The sequence below is a fragment of the Cetorhinus maximus genome, chromosome 5, assembly GCF_964194155.1.
Source record: "Cetorhinus maximus chromosome 5, sCetMax3.hap1.1, whole genome shotgun sequence".
NCBI lineage: Eukaryota > Metazoa > Chordata > Chondrichthyes > Lamniformes > Cetorhinidae > Cetorhinus > Cetorhinus maximus.
In genome coordinates this window covers 95,623,745-95,645,783 of record NC_135883.1, presented here as the reverse complement: position 1 = coordinate 95,645,783, position 22,039 = coordinate 95,623,745, and the positions used below count along the sequence as shown (strand labels likewise).

General features: G+C 39.3%; 1 protein-coding gene across 6 annotated transcripts in view; it reads left to right on the top strand.

Annotated features, from left to right (window-relative positions):
• Nucleotides 1-22,039, top strand: part of LOC144680809 (histone deacetylase 2) — an 83,504-nt gene that overhangs the window by 8,084 nt on the left and 53,381 nt on the right. Inside the window, exons 2-3 of one of the 6 annotated variants that reach the window (XM_078542212.1) lie at nt 7,521-7,562; nt 17,588-17,626. The exons of 1 other annotated variant lie outside the window; for it this stretch is intronic. In XM_078542212.1, coding sequence (XP_078398338.1) covers nt 7,521-7,562; nt 17,588-17,626 — 81 coding nt within the window. Of the gene's footprint in view, nt 1-7,520; nt 7,563-12,786; nt 12,818-16,705; nt 16,782-17,587; nt 17,627-22,039 lie in introns of those variants that run through there. 4 more of the 6 variants (XM_078542216.1, XM_078542218.1, XM_078542214.1 and 1 more) reach the window with 4 other exon arrangements.

The following is a 22,039-nucleotide window of genomic DNA, read 5'->3' as shown; positions in this document are numbered from 1 at the left end:
TGCCATGATCTTTACAGCTCTATTAAATCTTCCCTCAATCTCCTTTGCTTCAAGGGGAACAATTCCAGGTTCTCCAACCTAACCTTGTAACTAAAATTCCTTATACCTGGAACCATTCTGGTAAATCACCTCTGCATCCTTTCAGGAACCCTCACATCATAAAGTGTGGTGACCAGACCTGAATGCAATACTCTAGTTGTGGCCTGACCAGAGCTCTATAAAGGTTAGCACAACTTCCTTGCTTTTGTACTCAGTAACTCTATTTACAAAGTTCGAGATCCCAAATACTTGGCTAACTACTCCCTCAGTATTTGATGCCACCTTCAAAAATCTACACGCACAAACTCCCAGGTCCCTCTGTCCCTACACACACTTTAGAATTGTACTATTTAGTCTATATTACTTCTCCGTATCACTTTTGAAATTCTACCCAATTCCAAAATCCAAGCCATTTATATATATCAAAAAAGCAGAGGTCCTACCCCTGAACCCTGGGATACACCACTGTCTACCATTATTGTCTGATAAACAACAATTACCACACCTCTGTATTTTTTGTCGTCAAGTAATGTTTGTTTATCTAGGCTGACACTGACCCTCCTACTCCATGATCCTCAATTTTGTTAACCAGCCTTTTATGTAGTACTTTGTTAAATGCTTTCTGAAAATCCATATAGGCAACATCCATTGCTTTCCCTTCATCAACCTTCTCTATTACTTCAAAAAATTTCAATTAGATTACTCAAGCATGATCTTTTACAAATCCCTTCTGGCTCTCCCTAATTAACATAAACCTCTCCAAGCGCCTGTTGATTTTTTTAATTCCCCCCGATTATTGTTTCTAAAACCTTACTTGCCACAGATGTTAAATTGACTGGCCTGTAGTTACTAGGAATGTTCTTATATCTTTTTTTAAAAAGGCTATCACATTTGCCACAATTCAGTAGTCTGGCACCTCTCCTGTATAAAGGGAGGCTTGGAAGGTAATGGCAAGTCCATCTGCTTTCTCAACTCCCACTTCCTTTAGCAACCAGGGATGCAAATCATCTGGACCAGGTGACTTATCCACTCTAAGCATAGCCAGCCTTTCCAGCAATACCTTCCTATCAATATTCACCTTATCCATCATCTCTACTATCTCTGTTTTTACCAATGTTTTGTCAGCATGCTCTTCGTTAGTGAACACTGATACAAAGTACTCATTAAGTATTCTACTCTTGCCCTGCATATAAACATATGTCACACTGTTTTGTCTTGAATAGATTGCAATTCCCCCCCCCCCCCCCAAACCCTTTACTATTTGCTTACTCTTTACATGCTGGTAGAAGATTTTTGGGTTCCCTTTTATGTTAACTGCCATTCCATTCTCATATCCTTTCTTTGTCAGTCATATTTTCCTCTTCCTCTTCTCTTCCCCTCTCAGGTTCTTGCTTGAAGAAGTTACCTGACATGCATCGTTCACACTATTTTTGTTTCATAATATTCTCTATCTCTCTTGTTATTAAAAGAGCCTTGGCTTGGTTCCCTTCCCATTCACTCTTGTTGGAATTTTTATGTTTCTTGTCTGATTTCCCCTTTACTCCAGAAAGAGTTTTAATACCTTTAGATTTAGGTTATTTTCACATTTGTTCTTCTCCTTCCAAGTTAAACTCAATGGTGCACAAGGTTGATGTGCAGCACACCTTGAGCTTTAAACCCTGCATCCAGTCTGTCAGAATATTTTTTTATTTTTAAGGCTCACCTGATTATTCCAGCAACCACCAACTCCAACATCTCAAGCTCTCTCCATTAACTTATCCAGAACACTGCTACCTGCAGTCTTTAAGTCTCACTCACCCATCAGCTAAGACATGAGCTTGGATTTTGCTCTCAGCGTGAAGGAACGATTGTTATCGGTCATCTCATTGACAATTGCCCGTATATCTTTAGAGGATATGTCAGCAGAGAATTGCTCTAATTCAGCATCTTTCCTATCCTGGCGTTCTGTACAGGGGAGCTGTGGCCTTTGTGAATAGATCAAGCAACAATGTGGATCTTCACCAATCAGATTGAAGAATTCTAACTGAGACACATACAGTCTAAACCAGGAAGTACAAAGCAGAAAATATAAATTAGATTTAAATCATGTACAGAAACTGAAATAAAATTGGGAACTGCAGATGGGATTAAAGGAGAGAAATAACAGACAAAGTATAAAGAATATGTTTTTTTTTAATTCTCCAACATTCTTTTTCTTCTGAAGGTGAGACTCCACACTTGTAAAACTATTTTTTCAGGGCCAGAGAGGTTGTTCATGAATTATCACTTAATCATCCTGTTAAAAACTCAGATATTCCTGAATCTGCCAGCTATGAGGACTGCAGTGATACACCCTGTGTAGGGAGAGGGTATCTCTCATAGCTTCTGGGTTTCCGTGTTTAGCTTCGCATGAACATTCTCCAGAAGTTGCTGTAAGATTTTCTCCATTATAATGTTGAGCACTGATAGGCTCATTGTTATCTCATTGCAAATTCTGGGCCTTTAAATTTCAAAACTTTTGTCTATTTTCAGGCCTCTTCATGGGTTCAAATCACTTAATAGCTCAGAAACTTCCTCTAGCCCTATATCCCACCTTGCACTGTTCCACTCTTCTGAGTATTGGCCTGTGTCTCCATACTCTGATCTTCACTATCACTGTAAGAGCCTTTTGTTATTCCAACTCTACATTGGAATTTTCTTCCCTAAAGCTCCTCCACTTTGCTACATCTCTTGTCATATTTAAAAGGCTCATGTAATCTTAATTCTTTGTGCTTTTGAGCATACGCCAAACCTCATTTCCCAAACCAATTTCCAGGCCAATAGAAGTGAGAGTGGCGTGTGATAAAAGGCATGACAACAGAGCAAGCCTCAGAACAGTGGGAGCTGAGCAGATCTGGGAGAAGGTGCGCAGCGGCAGAGCAGGGATTAAGACCCGGAGAATTGAGAGCTGGGCAAGAATGGAGCGGGATAAAAAGCTCTGCAGCAGAGCAGACCCAAGATCAGGAGCTGAGTGAGAGTGGAGCAGGATAAAAGACACTATAGAAAAACAAGCTCATGGTCATCAGGAGCAGAGGCAGAAGTTGAGAGTGACGTCATAATCAATGTGGAGAGGAAGGAGTGGCAGAACCTGAGGGAACTAAGATCAGTTTGAGGATAAATATTGAACTGTGGATGTAAGATAAGGGAATAGAATAATGACATTTGATTTTAAAGTTTTTTTCTAAAGTCTTAAGTTTTATTTCTGATAAATATATTTATATTCCAATAAATAGAGGCATGGCAGGCCACCTCTGTCCCTGGAATGCTCACCCTGCTCCATGTGGGTACTCCAGGATGCTTCTCGTGTCCTGGACAACCACATGCAGGAATTATCTGCTGGAAGACCTCAAGTTCCAGGTTCTGGAGATTGAACAGCAATTAGAGCCACTGCGGTGCCGCAAGGCTATGCTTCATGGATTCCCTGCAGCTTAAGGATGTGCAAGCAGAGAGGGAATAAGTGATCACCAGACAGTCAGGAAGAATCAAGCTGGTAGTGCAGGAGTCCTGAGTGCATCTCACTCTCCAACCTGTTGTTATGGCACAGCCGATGGTAAATGTTGAGCTGCTCAAATCCCAGAGGGAAACTTGAAACGACTGCCACAACCTGTTTTTCAATTTTTTATATATTTCAAGATGCGCACCTTGAATTCAGTAGTAATAAGACCACTGTTTCTTATTGGTTTCTTACAAAATTAAATTAAACATTTATTAATAAAAGAAATAATTTGAAGCACATACTCAGATCTACAAATTACTACAATGATAACTTCTAACTCTCCTAGTTAATCTAACTCTCAGTTACACTTTCATTAAGGCAACACAGATTTTAAAAGACCCAGGCAAAGAAACACGATAGCCTGAACAATCTAATTCAAAGTGAGTTTTCTTAACTTCAGTTCTTTGTAGACAGCATCTTGACGCTTAGATGCTGGAGGTTTTTTCACACTTTGTTTAGATCTTAGAATTCCTTCCCTTACACACAGCCTTTGCTCCTTTATACATATTTTCCCCTTTGAATGCAAATTCCCATTGTATAATTATGTCTTTGGACTTTACCTCTCTGATAATAAAAATCTCTTACAGTAACAATTTTATCAGTAATCTTTGGGAAAAATAAACACACTGGGCAGAATTTCACCCATGTTGGGCAAGCTCGGCGGGGACGGTCGGGAATCTGACAGCTGCCTGCAATCTGGACCGGAAGGCGACTTCTCGCTGGTGGGCCAATTAAGGCCCGCCCAGTGTGAAACGCGAGTGGCAGTGCTGAGTGCTGCCTGTGCGGGTGGAGGGGAGAGTGCGAGCCGGGCGAGCGTGATCTTCGTGCATGCACGCGAGTGCACAGAGCTGCCTCAGGGAGATAGTGTTATATAAAAAATAAAATAAAAATGTAATGAAACATGTCCCCTAACGTGACTGTGTCAGATGAACAGGGACATGTTTTTCAAGTTTTAAAGTTCTTATTGCTTTAGGAAACCTCATCCTGTCTGTGGATGAGGTTTCCAAAAAAAGTGCAAAGGCCGCTTGGCCTTTTCCCCTGCCTGCCAACCGTAAAGTTGGACAGGCAGTGAAAAATTCAAGTTAATTGATAATTTAATGCCTTACAGGCCTTTTAATTGTTGGCAGGCGCGCTGCTGGCTTCATGTGCCCACTGAACGAAATATCGCACATCTGCGCGTTGACGTCGGGATGCTCGCTTGACGTCAATGTGCGTCATTTTACGTTCGAGCGGGCAAGGTGCGTGCCCACCCGCCGAGCTAAAAATTTTACCCACAGTTTCTGAACTTCTGGCTAGGTGTAATATTTCACACCCCCTTTGAAATCCATCTAGTCTGGTTTATTTAAAAATGCAAATGTTCCCTTTACACCTATGTTTACCTACTTAACATTTCAAACCTGGCTTATCTTCTAGTATATCAAAGCCTTCAGAAGTCACGCACACACACAGACACAGACCCATAGACACAGACCTCACTATTACTCTGCAATAAATTCCAATAACATCATGAGAATTATTATTTCTTCCTGACAACCCCCTCCTTATTAAAAAATGAACCATCGTAATTTAAAAAGACAGCTTCGTTCTCTGAACACATCTTACTTATTACACTATTACATTACCAGATGCATGCATTGACATAACAGTATATACACAAATCCTTGATATCAACAGAAATCATTCTAGTCCAGTGTCCAGGTTTTAAATGCCCAATTTTCCCATCAAGCTTCAAACTCTTGACAATGCATCTGCAATCAGATTTTCTTGTCCTGCTACATGTATAATCTGTAGATTAAATGGTTGCAGTAATAAACTCCGTCCGAATGGCCTTGCAGTTCTGTCTCGAAATTTGTCCAGAAACTTTATAGGATTCTGGTCTGTATAACCAATTGTTTCTGACAAATTGTTTGCAATTTCAATTTAATTCAATTTAAATCTCAAAATGCTGCAACGCTAACACCAACCCCAACTCCTTTTCGATCGTTGAATATCTTCTCTGTTGGACATTCAAGTTCCGTGAAAAATACCCTATTGGTTTTTCAAGTCCCGTGTCATCTTCATAATAGTACGGCCCTAACGCCTATATCACTTACGCCAATGGCCAACTTAAATTGCTTGGCAAAATTGGGTACTGCCAAAAATGGTGTCATAGTTAATACGGTTTTCAAACTGTCAAATGCCTTCTGACACCCCTGTATCTATTGAAGCTTCTTGTTCTTTTTTAATAGTTCTGTCAATAGAGCAACCACTCTGCTAAAATTTGGTACAAATTTCCGATAAAAACCACTCATGCCCAGAAATCCCAAAACTTCTCATTTTGTTGTAGGCACTGGGAAATCCACAATAGCCTTAACTTTTACATCTCTCGGGGCCACCTTACCATATCCATTGGAATGGCCTAGATACGTAACTTGCGCATTTACAAATTCACTTTTTGGGAAGTTCACCACCAAATTAGCTTCTTGTCATCGAGTAAATAATTCTTCCAGATGTTGTTAATGCTCCTTCCATGTTTGACTGAAAACTATCAAGCTGTCAATATACACAGCACAATTGCTCAGACCTGCAATTACTTTGTTTGTCAATCTTTGTTGAAATGTTGAAAGTGCATTTTTCATGCCAAATGGCATGACTTTAAACTGATATAGTTCATCTGGCGTCACAAAAGATGATATCTCTTTTGCTGTCTCCGATGACGGTACTTGCCAATATCCTTTTAGCAAGTTAATCTTTGTGATAAATTTTGATTGTCCCACATTCTCAATACAATCTTCCAACCATGTTATAGGTTATGAATCCGCTTTTGTCACCGCATTCACCTTTCAATAGCCCACACACAGTCTTTGTGTTCCATCCGGTTTCGGTACCAGCAGAATAGGCGAACTCCAGTTACTGCAACTAGACTCAATGATATCATTTTGAAGCATGAATTTGATTTCTTTCTGTACATCTGATAACTTTGCCAGATTTAATCTATAAGAATGTTGCCTGAGCAAAGATGCAACTTCTGCACATATATCATGTATAGCCAAATTTGTCCACCCCAATTTATTTCCACAAATAGATTTGTGTGACTGCAATAGATTTCCTAAATCATTTTGACACTTGTCTGGAAGGTAACTAAATGTTACATTTAAATTTTCAAGTATTATCCAATTTAATTAGAGGAAAATCAATTTCAGAATCCTGCACTTCTATTTCTTTCTCATTATCTACCACCACTAACATCTCCTTTTGGTCCTCTTCCCTGTTAAAGTACTTTTTAAGTATATTTATATGACACACCCTCTGCTTCTTTCTTCTACCTGGGGTATTTATTAAATAAGTTACTTTACTCAATTTCTTTTCAATCCTGTAAGACCCACTGAACCTTGTCTTTAATGAGTCACCCAGCACTGGTAACAGAACTAGCACTTTCTCCCCTGCAATAAAACTACGAGCTGTAGCTTTCATGCCTGCCTTTGTTTCATCACTTCCTGTGATATCTTTAAATGTTCCCTAGCCAACTCACATGCTCTGTCTAATCCCTCTGAAATTTGATACATAATCCAGGACAGTAGTTTCTGAATTTTGACCCACCAAATTCTCATGAATCAATTTCAGTGGTCCCCTTACCTCATGACCATAAACTAGTTCAAAAGGACTAAAACCAGTCAATGCATTAGGAGCATCCCTAATTGCAAATAACAAGAATGGAATTTCCCATCCCAATCCTGTGGATAATCCTTACTATACTCCCTCATCATAGTTTTTAGAGTTTGGTGCCATCTTTCCAAAGCCCCTTGTGACTCAGGATGGTAAGCTGTTGACTTAAATTGTTTTATCCCCAAACTGTTCATTACTTCCTTAAACACCTGTGACATGAAATTCGAACCCTTATCTGATTGTATTTCTTTAGGTAAACCATATGTTGTAAAAAATTTAGTTAACTCTTGCACAATTTTCTTTGTTGTAATATTTCTCAAAGGTATTGCTTCAGGAAACCTGGTAGACACGTCCATTATTGTCAGTAAGTACTGATTTCCACTTTTAGTCTTAGGGAGGGGTCCTACACAATCATTCATGACCCTAGTGGAAGTTCTTCAATTGCTGGAATTGGAATTAAACGTGCCAGCTTAATCACTGCTTGTGGTTTCCCTATCACCCGACATGTTCTATAAAATTTGATTATATCCCTATGCAATCCAGACCAAAAAAAAAGTATTTTGTATTTTCACCCATGTCTTTCTAATTCCTAAATGTCCCCATTTCATGGGCTATCCTCAGAATCTCATTTCCTATATCCAAATGGTATTACAATCTGATGCTCCTCCCTCCAGCTTTCATTTTCTGAAACATGGTACAGCCTCTATTTTCCCATTAAGACATTACCCTTAAGGTAATAACATTCTGGAATACATTTTACCTCTGTTTCTGAGTAAGCTGTCTGATATAAATGTTGTATTTGTAAATCCTCTTTCTGTATCTCCACTAACCGCCTTGAGTTAAACATTTCAGCTGAATTGTCCCCTGTTCTTTCTTCCTGAACAATGTTATCAAACACAGTGTCAGCTAATTGGACTTCCACACCTTCTCTCTGCATTTGAACTTCCTGACTTTCTTGTTTCAATCGATGAGCCTGTGATCTCATTATCACACAATCTGGAAACAATCCAAGATGCACTCTCTGCAACATTTCTGTTGAAAATATTTCTGCAGGCTGCTCAACTAATATAGGCATCACCCACACCTGGGATCCAGCTATATCATTACCCAAAATAAATTAAACCGCTGAAATGGACAGTTTTTCCACTACTCTAACAATCACCTCATTTGTTCTCCACTTTTTAAATTTACCTTCCACAATGGAACAGGTTTAGTATCTCTATGAACCCCACCTATTATCACCTGTTCCTGCAATACTCCCTCTGAACAACAAATGTCACTATCCCACAACATTAAGGATTGACTTAAAATTTTAACATTTTTACCTACTCCACCCTGTACACATGGAAAGACTTTCCCTTCACACACAAAATCTTTAAACATTTCTGCCACCTGCTCCTCAGAATTCTTTTGGGTAAATTGTGAACACTTATTACTGATTCTCCCTGTTTATCTGTACACAAACCATTGTTTTTTTCCTGTGCCTGAACCTCAGAACCCACAGTACTTTTAATTCCAGAACTTTTCTGTAACCCTACAATTCTAATAGATTTTCCTTGCAATTTTCAGCACACAGATTTCCTATGTCTAACTTTATTACAACGAAAACACCTCAATTTTTGAATGTCACTTCTACCCTCAGCACCTTCCTTTTTATTCTGAGAAAAAGCTTTCTGGGAATTTCCAGTTACTTGTCTTCCCTGACTACCCACCTTCTCACTCTCTATCCTTTTCTGATTTAAAAGGGTGACAAAAAAAAGGTTTAGCTGTATGAACTAACTCATAATCATCAGCTATCTCTGCTGCTTGTCTTACCGTTACAACGCTCTGTTCCTCCACATGAGTTCTCACTACCAAAGGAATTGAATCTTTAAATTCTTTCAAAAGAATTATCTCTCTAAGAGCTGTATATGTTGTCTCTATCTTTAATGCCTGTATCCACTAGTTAAAATTACTTTGTTTTACTCATTCAAACTCAGTCTAAGTTTGCCCAGGCTGTTTTCTCATATTTCTAAATTTCTGCCTGTATGCCTCAGGAACCAACTCATAGGTACTCAAAATAGCCATTTTTACCACATCATAGTTCACCGACATTTCTTCTGACAGTGAAGCATAAACCTCGTGCTGTACCCACCAACCTGGATTGAAATAACAATGTCCAGTTTTCCTGTGGCCATTTCATCTGTTTAGCTATCTTCTCAGATGAAATAAAGAATGCTTCCACATCTCTTTCCTCAAACTTTGGAAGAGCTTGTACAAATTTAAACATCTCCCCACTGGGTTCTGACCTATAAATACATCCTTGTTCACCTACTGGCGTCTCTTTTTAACTGCCTGCATTTTAAACTGGAATTTTCGCTCTCTTCTCTTTCCTCCTTTTCTAACCTTGCCATTTCTAATTCCCTTTCTTGTTTTCTTTCTCTACTCCTTTTCTGACTGTTCCCTTTGAAATGCCCTTTTCTTTCTTTTTCTTTTTATTCCTCTGCCCTTTCTTTTTCTGCTGCCTCTAGCTCAATGTTTTTTCATTTCCTTTGCTTGTTCAGGTTCAAGCTTCTTCATTTCTAACTGAAGTCTCACTACCTCCAGCCGTGACTCACTAGTGTCAGGTATCACTTCCAACTCTTAATGCTGTGCTACACCTTCAATTATATCTACTTTTTTTGCCCCTGCAGGTAACCCCAGTTGTAACCGATCCACCAATTCCATTAACTTGACTTTAGTTACCTTTTGTAAACCAGCCATAGTAATAACTTCAACTCCCAGACAAGTCTTAGTAATGGCCAAAACCATATTGCTATCTCACCACTTAAAAAAAACCTCACACCAACTCCTGAATTCAAAGTGCTTCTCGTACTTGTAACCTTAAGATTCACCAACTCCAAACCAATCAAGAAATTTCAAATATATTCTGCAAAGAGCCCCCAACTTTATTATGGCACAGCCGATGGTAAATGCTGAGCTGATCAAATCTCAGAGGGAAATTTGAAACAACTGCTGCTACCTGTTTTGCAATTTGTATATGTTTTGAGATGCATACCTTGAATTCAGTAGTAATAAGACCACTGAGTCTTATTGGTTTCTTCCAAAACTAAATTAAACATTTATTAATAGAAGAAATAATTTGAAGCACATGCATATATCTACAAATTACTACTATGATAACTTCTAACTCCCCTAGTTAATCTAACTCCCAGTTACACTTTCATTAAGGCAACAGTAAGACACAGATTTTAAAAGTCCCAGGCAAAGAAACATGATACCCTGAACAATCTAATTGAAAATGAGTTTTCTTAACTTCAGTTCTTTGTAGACAGAAGTTTGAGGCTTAGATGCTGGAGGTTTTTTCACACTTTGTTTAGGCCTTAGAATGCCTTCCCTCACACACTGCCTTTGCTCCTTTATACATATTTTCCACTTTGAATGCAAATTCCCATTGTTTTGCAATGTCTTTGGACTTTACCTTGCTGATAACAAAAATCTCTCATAGTACCAATTTTACCAGTAATCTTTGGGGAAAATAAACACACTGTTTCTGAACTTCTTTTGGCTAGATGTATTATTTCACTCTCCCTTTGAAATCCAGCTAGTCAGGCTTATTTAAAAATGCAAGTGTTCGCCTTACACCTATGTTTATCTACTTAACATTTCAAACCTGTCTTATCTTCTAATGCATCAAAGCCTTCAGACCAGCTGCCTTTAATTCAGTTAAATCTCACACACAGACATAGACTCATAGACACAGAATCCACTATTACTCTACAATAAATTGCAATAACATTATGAGAATTATTATATCTTCATGACCCCTATATTAAGTTCTGAATACTGATGAGTGTGGTGTCCCTCCGGGGAATGCAGCCAGAGCCAAATCTATCACAACAGAGGTGGCTCAGCTGTACAGGGGGACTAGGAGGAAGACTGGTAAAGCAATAGTGATAGGGAGCAGGGTTATTTTTATTGGGGTGAGAACAGATCTGTCTCAGGTAAATTGGAATTAAGATTGGCAGGCAAAATCGTAAAGGATCCATGGGCTGCCTTTGAAGACAAAATGGTTTGGGTGCAGTCAAAGAACGAGGGAGAAAAATAGGGCAAGCAAAGCTAGAACTTCCTGGATGATGAAGGAGATAGAGAGTAAGATGACACAGAAAAAGGGGCGCTTAACAGGTGTCAGATTAAGAACAACGCTGAATTTAGAAAGTTCAGAGGGAAGGTGAAAAAGGAAAGTGAGGCAAAGAGAGAATATGAGAAGAGACTGGCAGCTAACATAAAAGAAAATTCAAAAGTTTTCTATGGGCATATAAACAGTAAAAGGGTAGTGGGAGCTAGAGTGGGCCAATTAGGGGCCAAAAAGGCAATCTTTAGATGAAAGCAGTAGAATTGGGTATTTTATATCTGTCTTTATCAAGGAAAAAGATGCTGTTAAAGTAATGAGGTAGTTGAGACACTGAACAAGCTAAAAATTGCTAAAGAGAAGTTATTAGAAAAGCTAGCTGTACTCAAAGTTGATAAGTCACCAGGACAAGATGGGATACATCTGAGGATGCTGAGGAATGTAAGGGTGGGAATTGCAGAGGTACTGGCCGTTAATCTTCCAATCCGCCTTAAATAAAGGAGTGGTGCCAGAAGACTGGAAAACTGTAAAAGTTATTAAAAAAGTTATTCAAAAAGAGTGTAAGTGTAAGCCCAGGAACTATCGACCAGTCAGTTTAAGCTCAGTGATGGGAAAACTTTTACAATAGATATTCCAGAAAAAAATTAACAGTCATTCTGGCAACTGTGGATTAATTAAGGAATGCCAGCACAGAGTTATTAAAGGCAAATCATGTTTAACTAAGTTTATTGAATTTTTTGGGTGAGGTTACGGAGAGAGCAGACGTGGTGTATATTTCTGAAAAGACGTTTGCAAGGATGAGAAATTTCCATCGTTTGGCAGAATTCTGACTTTGGATCACAATATTCCTGCAAAAGCCTGGATATGGGGCTGGGATCAGGGGTCTAAGGTTAGGGAGGAAGAGGGTAGTGGGGCTAAGGCCTGATGGTTGGGATATGGGGCCAGTGCTGAGTAACAGGGCCAAGGCCTGGGGGAAGCAGGGCTGGTTGGGCGTGGGGGATGTGCGGGGAAGGGTAGCGAGAGCAAGTCCCGAGGCCTGGGGGCTGGAATTCGGGGGCCCACGGGGTTTGGGCCCTGACAGACGCTTCTCTCCCATATCTATCAGTGTTTTATAAAGGTTTAGAATTTGAGTCTAATTTAATAAATGTTCCTCTTTTATCCATCATCATTACTGTTGCCTTTCCACTCCAGCTCCCCCACATCTGGGCAAGGTAGAGAAATCCAGGCAGGGAGGAGGGCGGAGAAGGAGAAAGGTATGAATGAGTGGGGGCAGGTGAGGAGGGAGGACATGAGTGGGGAGCTGATTGTGGAGGCAGGGCATGAGTGAGTGGGGAGGGAGAGTGTAAGTGAGTGAAGGGATGGGAGGGAGCGCATGAGTGTGTGCAGGGAGAAAAGTTGGGAAGAGGGGTTTGGTGGGGGGAAGGTGCTGATTACAACGTGTCAGTGGGTGAAGAGTAGAAGGGCTTCACTGAGTCTTCTGTCACAATGGAATATGGAGATTTTTGCAAGTACGTAAAATAATTTTACAAAGCATTTTGAAAACAGATTTTCATATTTATATGATATATGTTGATCTATAAATATGCAAACTTTAAAAACATACCAAGTATCACTATGCTGCTTTATTGCTGTTTTGATTTTGCTGGCAACTGGAGTCACATTAATTTTCAAGAGTTTTATATTTATATATTCATTCATGGGATGTGGGCATCACTGGCAAGGCCAGCCTTTATTGCCCATCCCTGGGAGGCAGTGGTGTAGTGGTATTGTCACTGGACTAGTAATGCTCTGGGGACCTGGGTTCTAATCCCATCACAGCAGATGGTGAAATTTGAATTCAATAAAAAAAAATCTGGAATTAAAAGTCTGATGATGACCACAAAATCATTGCTAATTGTTGTAAAAACCCATCTGGTTCACTAATGTCCTTTAGGGAAGGAAATCTGCTGCCCTTACCTGGTCTGGTTTACATGTGACTCCAAACCCACAGCAGTTGACTCTTAAATTATGGATGGGCAATAAATGCTGGCCTAGCCAGTGCTGCCCACATTCCATGAATGAATAATAAAAAAATTGCCCTTGAGAAGGTGGTGGCAAGGGGTCACATTGGAAAAGAGTTTGTGAAGCACTGTAGCAGACCTATGCTTTGCTTCACAGGAACATAATCCAACAAAGTCATCTTCAGTTGTTAATATGGATTCATCCTGTATTACATGTGCTAACTGCATTTAATGCTGAAATGCTGAGGTTACTTTGGTGACTTCATACAAATGCATTAGTTTACAGTCTTGACAGTAATAAAAGATAAACAAAGGGAAAACTAATGTTTCTACCCACTTGAGGCCTAATAATTCCATTCATTTGAAATGGCCTAGAAGCATTTGCATTTCACTACAGATCATTTAAAAAAGTGCTATAATTACATGATTCCTTGTCACAAAAAATTTTCAAATCTTTTTGTCTTTGGCCACTCTCACCCCTGCATTTGATAAAGTGCCACATAATAGTCATCCCAGCAAGTTGAAGTCCATGGAATAAAAGGGAATGTGGGAGCATGGATACACAGTTTGCTGAGTGACAGGAAGCAGAAATAGCAGTGTTTTTCAGACTGGAGGAGGTATACAGTGAGATTCCCCAGGGTTGAGTACAAGGATGATGAAAAATATTAATGACATAAACTTGGATTTACGGACCACAGTTTCAAAATTTGCAGATGACATAAAATTCGGAAATGTTGTGAACCATGAGGAGGGTAGTTTTAGACTTCAAGAGGACATAAGACAAGCTGATGGAATGAACAGATACTTGGCAGATGAAATTTAATGCAGAGAAATGTGAAGTGATGCATTTTAGGAGGAAGAGCAAGGAGGGACAATTTAGAATAAAGGAGACAACCGAGGGATAAATGGCACACAAATTGTTGCAGGTGGCAGGGCAGGTTCAGAAAATGGTTAATAAGGCATACTGGATCCTGGGCTTTATAATTAGAGGCGTAGAGTACAAAAAACAAGGAAGGTATGATAAGCTTTTATGATACAGTGGCTCGCCCTCAGCTGGACTATCACGTCCAATTCTGGGCACTGCACTTTAGGAAAGATGTAAAGGCTTCAGAGAGGGTGCAGAAAAGATGAGAATGTTTCCAAGGATGAGAGATATATTAGAGAAGCTGGGGTTGTTCTTAGCAAAGAGAAGGTTGAGAGGAGATTTGATAAAGGGGTTCAAAGTCACGAGGAGTCTAGACAAAGTAGCTAGAGAGGAACTGTTCCCTTTGGTGGAAGGTTTGAGAACCAGAGGACACTATTTTAAGATGATTGGTAAAAGAACCAATGGCAACTGAAGGAAAAGCCATGTGTATGCAGTGAGTGGTTAGGATTTGGAATACACTGCCTGAAGTATTGTGGAGGCAGATTCAATCATGGCTTTTAAACTGGAATTGGATAAGCACCTGAAGAGAAAAGATTAGCAGGGCTATGGGGAAAGGGAGGAATGGGGCTAGCTGAGTTGCCTTTTCAGAGAGCTGGCACAGACACAGTGGGCTAAATGGCCTCCTTTGCTGAAACCATTCGATGAAATTATACTCATTTTTTGAGGTAGTGGTATATTTAATTTTGTTCGTTACAACCATGTCCACAGTGTATTTTTAAAATCAATTTCTCAGACTAAAGGTTGATACAAAAACAGAATTACCTGGAAAAACTCAGCAGGTCTGGCAGTATCGGTGGAGAAGAAAAGAGTTGACGTTTCGATTCCAACATGACCCTTCAACAGAACTGAAGTATAGTTAGGAGAGAGGTGAAATATAAGCTGGTTTAAGGTGGGGGGCGGGGGGAGAGAGAAGTTGAGGGTGGGGTGGTTGTGGGGACAAGCAAGCAGTGATAGGAGCAGATAATCAAAAGATGTCACAGAACCCCACCCCCACTAGAGCTGTACCTTGAGTATCCTGCCATCCATTCTTAATTAGCACTTTTCTTAGATAATATCACCACCTTCAACACCTCTTTGATCCTTTTGTCTGTGACATGTTTTGATTATCTGCTCCTATCACTGCTTGCTTGTCCCCACAACCACCCCACCCTCAACTTCTCTCTCCCCCCGCCCCCCACCTTAAACCAGTTTATATTTCACCTCTCTCCTAACTATACTTCAGTTCTGTTGAAGGGTCATGTTGGACTCGAAACGTCAACTCTTTTCTTCTCCACCAGGTAATTCTGTTTTTGTTTTGGATTTCCAGCATCCGCAGTAGCTTTTTGTTTTTATAAAGGTTGAGACAGTTCATTTATGCTAATATCAGCAGACTTCATCCATGCTCTGTTATGAGAATTTTGTTTCTGTATTTTCACACGTTTTCCCCTTTGAAAATTGTGCAAAGTAGTGGAAAAATTCACAGGCTGATATGGTGTAGCATTAATTCCCCTTCCACGGTGATAAGATTATAATGTGTAAACATTGTATTATTTACAGAATTATTGTACTTTGTGTAACATTTTTTGTTCTTCCACCATTATTACAAAATGACTGGTTGCATTCTATGATGTTCATTTCTGTCTTTGTATACATATTCCTGATAGGCAGAATGTTTGAATCTTGGAGTTCCTACTTGAATGCTCACTTCAGACCAATACAGCAAGTCCAGTAAGGCTGTGATCTACAGAATTGCACCACCCTGGCTTCATTAGTGATTTCATACCTTACTACGTTAGAATTGTTCTAGGTCTCTTCAGTCAGCTTGCCAACTATTTTCCAATTTTGCTATTGCTATAACCTGAACAGATACAGTTAATCATCTAAGGAAACAATTTAAAAATAAAATATTATTAATCAAAACTCTTAGGGGAGAATGGGAACAGCCTTTTCAACGCATGTCCCTGAAATAAAGGGAAAAATGGGGAGAAGAAGCTGCGGCTTTAAAAATTAAAATTAGCTGTTGAAAGGATAGATTAGTGTAGAATTTGAAAGGAATGGGAAGGTTCTGTTAAAGTGTAGTGTCAGTGTGAAGTTCTTCTTGCCCTTATATGCCCTAGAATTTTAAATTCTCATTAAATGTGAATCCTCAGTTGAAAGGCTAAATTTGCTGTAGACCCTAGAAGTAATTGTAATCTGGGAAGGAGAATCCTATAAACCTTATGTGCCAGCTGATGTTTTTACCTCAGACTAAGCCAGAGCCTGCTCATTGAAGAGAATTCTGGTATAGTCAGCAAAACTATAAGCTGACTAATTTTAAGAATATGGTCTTTTAACTAACATGTAAAAAGGCTGAATTTGCTATGATAAATATGGTAAGCAAAGCACACTTACTTCTGATTGGATGTTCAATGTGCTACCTGATATTTCAGTAAAACATAATGGGCATAGGATTGTTTTACACTTATGTATGATAGTTTTTTTTCCACACCTAGCTTAGTAAAGCACGGCATTTTGTACCTGAAAGTTTTGGAAAAAAGGGTTTTGTCCTTCCAAACTCTGATTAATTTGGTAAGATAATTTTTTAACATAGTCACTTTGTAATTCAAAGTTGTTCATTTCAAATTTTTGGAGGATTGAGTTTTTTAATGCAAAAAGTACTTTGAATTAAGGGAAATAGAGCATAAAAGAGTGAGTTACTTGTGGTAGCAAGTTTCTTGATGGTGCTGGAAACAACTTGAGGGAAATAAAGAATATACACTAAGTATATGCATGTATAACATTAAAGTCTATTCACAAAAGTGCATATCTTTTCCTGTAGCATTTAATAAGCCTGGTGACATGGAACATTTCTGAAAGAGTTGTTCAAGGATTATAATTATTCATAATGATTCATTAAAATGGAATTCTAGGGCAAGTGATAAACTGTTTTAACATTTCATATTAATCATAATCTTTTTTGTTCTCCACATATGCACAGAGTATTGTTTTCTAAACTGTTAGATTTTTCTCTGCTTTCCCCTTCTTGTAATTTCAAATTTTTATAAGTATAGCACATTTTCAACAGAATTGCAGTTGACTCCTTTTTATCTAAACTTGTTTGCACAGGATTTATTAATTTATATGGAGTTCTGTGTAAACTATTAGTTTTTTTTGTTGCACAATGCAATACATGCTATTTCATTCTAATGGCATATTGTAAATTATTCAGTTATCTGTAATGTCGATGTTCAAATAATCACAATCGTACAAAAGTAATTGCAGTTTAGAATGTATGACGAAATGTGTAATAAATTGAATTTTGTTCTTATATATATTTAGAAATTGATTTTGGCTTTTCAATTACTGCTTACTTAACAGAAATGTTCATTTATCAGGTGTTCACTTAAGTGGAGCTGACAGTACTGATGCTGTGGGTAAGTTTTTAGCTTTTGAGCAAAAAACTGAAGCATTGAAATTTGTATGTGATACTAAGCTGTAATTATAATAATATTGTCACATGTAGCAAGCAAGTTCAAAACAACCTTTCACTTATGGATTCAAAACATTTTTTTCTGAAATTATCAATTAATGTTCATTAGTAAAAATGTAAAGAGGCAGTGCTTTTAGTACAGGACCCTTCCCATCCTTCTCCTTCCCCAAATTAAAACAATTGGAAAGGAGAGGGGAAACCCATATTTGATGGCATTTGTTTTTTTTCTCTTGGTTGTGACCTGTTATTTTGTGTTTCCTTATGCCAAGTAACTGCTCCAACATAAAGTAGCTCTCAGGATAAATCAATGGTGGCATGGATTGCCATTGTCAGTTTGCTTGGGAACAGTTTATGTTGTGGAGCAAAATGATTTTTTTGAAATTCAGGCACCATGTTGGACCTTTCATTGGCGGTGCTAAATTGTGTAACTGGACCTGTGTTTTGTGCATACAACAACAATGTGTTTTCTGACTGTTGAAGTATTTTATTGTTCTGATACTAGCTGAATGAATTTGGTGTAAAGATATGACTATTTAGAAGGAACTAAATCTACATGTAATCACTTTATTACACAGTTCACTCTTCTCAATACTGTCAATGTTTATTGATTTTTTTTCTAGTTTATGCACTCTATTTAGTTCATTTGGATTTACGTGGAACACCAATTCAACTGCATTTGACAATTCCAAACAATAAGCTTTGACCTGAGGAACAAGACCTGCTGAGTTTCTTTCCTCCTCTTCTCCTTTTTTAATTTCCACACCTTTATATGGTTGAGAGGAATGGAGAGAGGCATATTCATGGGCTTTTATGAATGCCGAACTTAAATTTTGGCGCAACCCCTCCCTCCACCTCTCGTAAGAAATGCCATAGACTGCAGGCTTCCTCCCAGTAATGGCATGATTGAAATTGGACATTCAACATTTGAGGAAATTGCAACCACAACCCTACATTTCATCACTTCAGTGTACTGCCTTGCTGATGCATTCTTAACAAATAAATGTATAATATGAAAAGTTAAAGCTTTAGTCTTTTGATGAGGTGATTAAAGCCCATGGAACTAATGGAGTAGGGGCAGCATGGATACAAAATTGGCTAAGAGACAGAAAGCAGAATAGTGGTGAATAGTTATTTTTCAGCCAGGAGGGAAAAATACAGTGGTGTCACCAGTGGAAGGTATTAGGAACACTGCTCTTTTGATATATAGTTAATGGACTGGAGAAATGGGCAGACATGTTCAGATGAAATTTAATGCAGAGAGCTGTAAAGTGATGCATTTTGGTAGGGAGAATAAGGAGCGCCAATGAAATCGAATGATTTTAAAGGGGGTTTGAGGACAAAAAGCAGGGTGTACATACACAAATGGTGGCAGGGCACGTTGAAAAGGCTTTTTCTTCTTTCAAAATAAAGACGTATAGAATCCTTGTTTTTTTATAAGTAGAGGCATAGAGGGCTCACAGGGCTGGGCAGACTGGATGCAGGGATAATGTTTCCTCTCCCTGGGGGGTGGGGGGTGTGTCTAGAACAAGAGATCACAGTCTCAGGATACGAGGTAGGCCATTTAGGACTGAGATGAGTAGAAACTTATTCACTCAGGATGGTGAAGCTATGGAATTATCTATTACAGAAGGCTGAGGAGGACAAGTCACTGAATATATTTAAGAAGAAAATAGATAGATTTCTAGACTCTAAAGGTTGCCAGGGGGATATGGGAAGAGAGTGGGAGTATGGCGTTTGAGGTGGAGGATCAGCCATGATCATATTAAATGGTGCAGTAGGCTCGAAGGGCCAGATGACTTACTCCTGCTCCTATTGCCTATGTTTCTCTCTGTTTCTAAATCACTAGTCAGGACCCAGCTGGAGTAATGTCTCCAATTGTGGGCATCACATGCTAGGAAGGATGTCAAGGCCTTAGAAAGAGTGCAGAGGAAATTTGCTAGAATGGACTGGCAGTTTCAGTTATTTGGAGAGACGAGGGAAGCTAGGTTGTATTTGGAACAGAAAAAAGTTAATGTGAGAATTGTTAAAGATATTCAAAATTACAAAGCATTTTGGAAAAATAAGGAGAAACTGTTTCCAGTGGCAGTAGTATTGCTAAGCAGAAGATACAGATTTAAAATAATTGGCAAAAGAACAAGAGGGGAGATAAAAAAACCTCTTTACACGGCGAGTAATGCTGATCTGGAATGCACTGCTTGAAAGGGTGATGGAAGTAGATTCAATAATAATGATCTAATTTTTAGTAATCTAAGACTTAGTGCAAATTCTTGGTTGGAAGCATGGCCATGCAAAATGCCTACAAAATCTCCATGTATTTCCTCATTACTCCTCATATCTAATTTTAAAAAAGACATTATAAAATCACAGAATGGTTATAACACAGGAGGGGGTCATTCAGCCCATCATGTCTGTGCTGGCTCTCTGCTGGAGCATTTCAATGACTGCCACTCACCTACCGTTTCCCCATAGCTCTGAAAACATTTTCTCTTCAGATAATGACCTAATTCTTCTCTGAAACCCACGATTGAATCTGCCTCCGCCATATTCTTAGGCAGTACATTCCAGATCTTAACCACCCGTTGCATAAAGAGGTATTTCCTCATGTTGCCGATGCCTCTTTTGCCAATCACCTTAAATCAGTGTGTTCTGGTTCTTGATCCTTCCACCAATGGGAACAGTTTCTCCGCATCTGGTCTCTCCAGGCCCTTCGTGATTTTGAGCACGATGGTCTTTAAATTAGTGATCTCATTTTTTTGGTAGTTCTAAAATTGAATTATTGAACTATGATATTTTAATCACAATTATTATAGTGCAGAAGGAGGCCATTCGGCCCATCTTGTCTGCACAGGCCCTCTGAATGATCTATTCACCCAGTGCCATTCTCCCGCTTCTCCCTGTAACCCTGCACATTCTTCCTTTTCAGACAACAGTCTAATTCCCTTTTTGAACATTCCAATTGAACCTGCCTCCACCACACCCTCAGGCAGTGCATTACAGACCCCAACCACTCACTGTGTGAAAAAGTGTTCCTTCTAGTCACTTTTGATTCTTTTGCAAATTACATTGAATCTATGTCCTCTCGTTCTCGATCCTTCCACCAATGGGAACTAGAAAGTAGGGGGGTGGAGGGAAGGGTAAAACTCCAAGAAGTATGACTAATGGGAAACAAAGCAGCAGGTTAGCATGTGGGGGGGTGGATTCAACTTAGTGGAAAATTAAGAAAAAACTGAAAAGAAAGGAGAGCCCAGGAGAGGCTATTAAAGTCCCCAGAACACAAAATAGGACAGAGTGTTTGGAAAGGGCTAGGAATCTAACTTCAAGCACATCAGGTAAAGGGACGACAATGAGAAAGGGGATGGGAAATACAGGACTGAAGGTGTTGTATCTGAATGCACGCAGTATACAAAATAAGGTAAATGAGCTTGTGGCGCAGATTGAAATTGGCAGGTAAGATGTGGTGGGCGTCACGGAGACATGGCTGCAAGGGGATCAGGACTGGGAGCTAAATATCCAAGGATATCCTATCGAAAAGATAGACAGGTTGGCAGAGGGGGTGGGGTTGCTTTGTTAGTAAGAAATGAAATTAAATCGATAGCAAGAAATGACATAGGGTCAGATGATGTAGAAGCTGTGTGGGTAGAGTTGAGGAACTGCAAAAAAAAACATAATAGGAGTTATGTACAGGCCTCCGAACAGTAGTCAGGATGTGACAAGATACACCAGGAGATAGAAAAAGCGTGTAAGAAAGGTAAGGTTACAGTGATCATGGGGGATTTCAGTATGCAGGTAGACTGGGAAAATCAGGTTGGTAGTGGATCCCAAGAAAAGGAATTTGTAGAATGTCTACAAGCTGGCTTTTTGGAGCAGGTTGTGGTGGAGCCCACTAGGGAACAGGCAATTCTCAATTCAGTGATGTGTAATGTGGCAAATTTGATAAGGGAGCTTAAGGTGAAGGAACCCTTAGCAGGAAGTGACCATAATATAATAGAATTTACCCTGCAATTTGAGAGGAAAAAGCTGGAATCAGATGTAACGGTATTACAGTTGAATAAAGGCAACTACAGAGGCATGAGGGAGGAGCTGGCCAGAATTGACTGGGAAATGAGCCTAGCAGGAAAGACAGTGGAACAGCAATGGCAGGAGTTTCTGGGAGTAATTTGGGAGACACAGCAAAAATTCATCCCTTGGAAGAAGAAGCATACTAAAGGGAGGACGAGGCAACCATGGCTGACAAGGGAAGTCAGGGACAGCATAAAAGCTAAAGAGAAAGCTTACAATGCGGCGAAGAGCAGTGGGAAACCAGGGGATTGGGAAGCCTACAAAGACCAACAAAGGACAACTAAAAAAGAAATAAGGA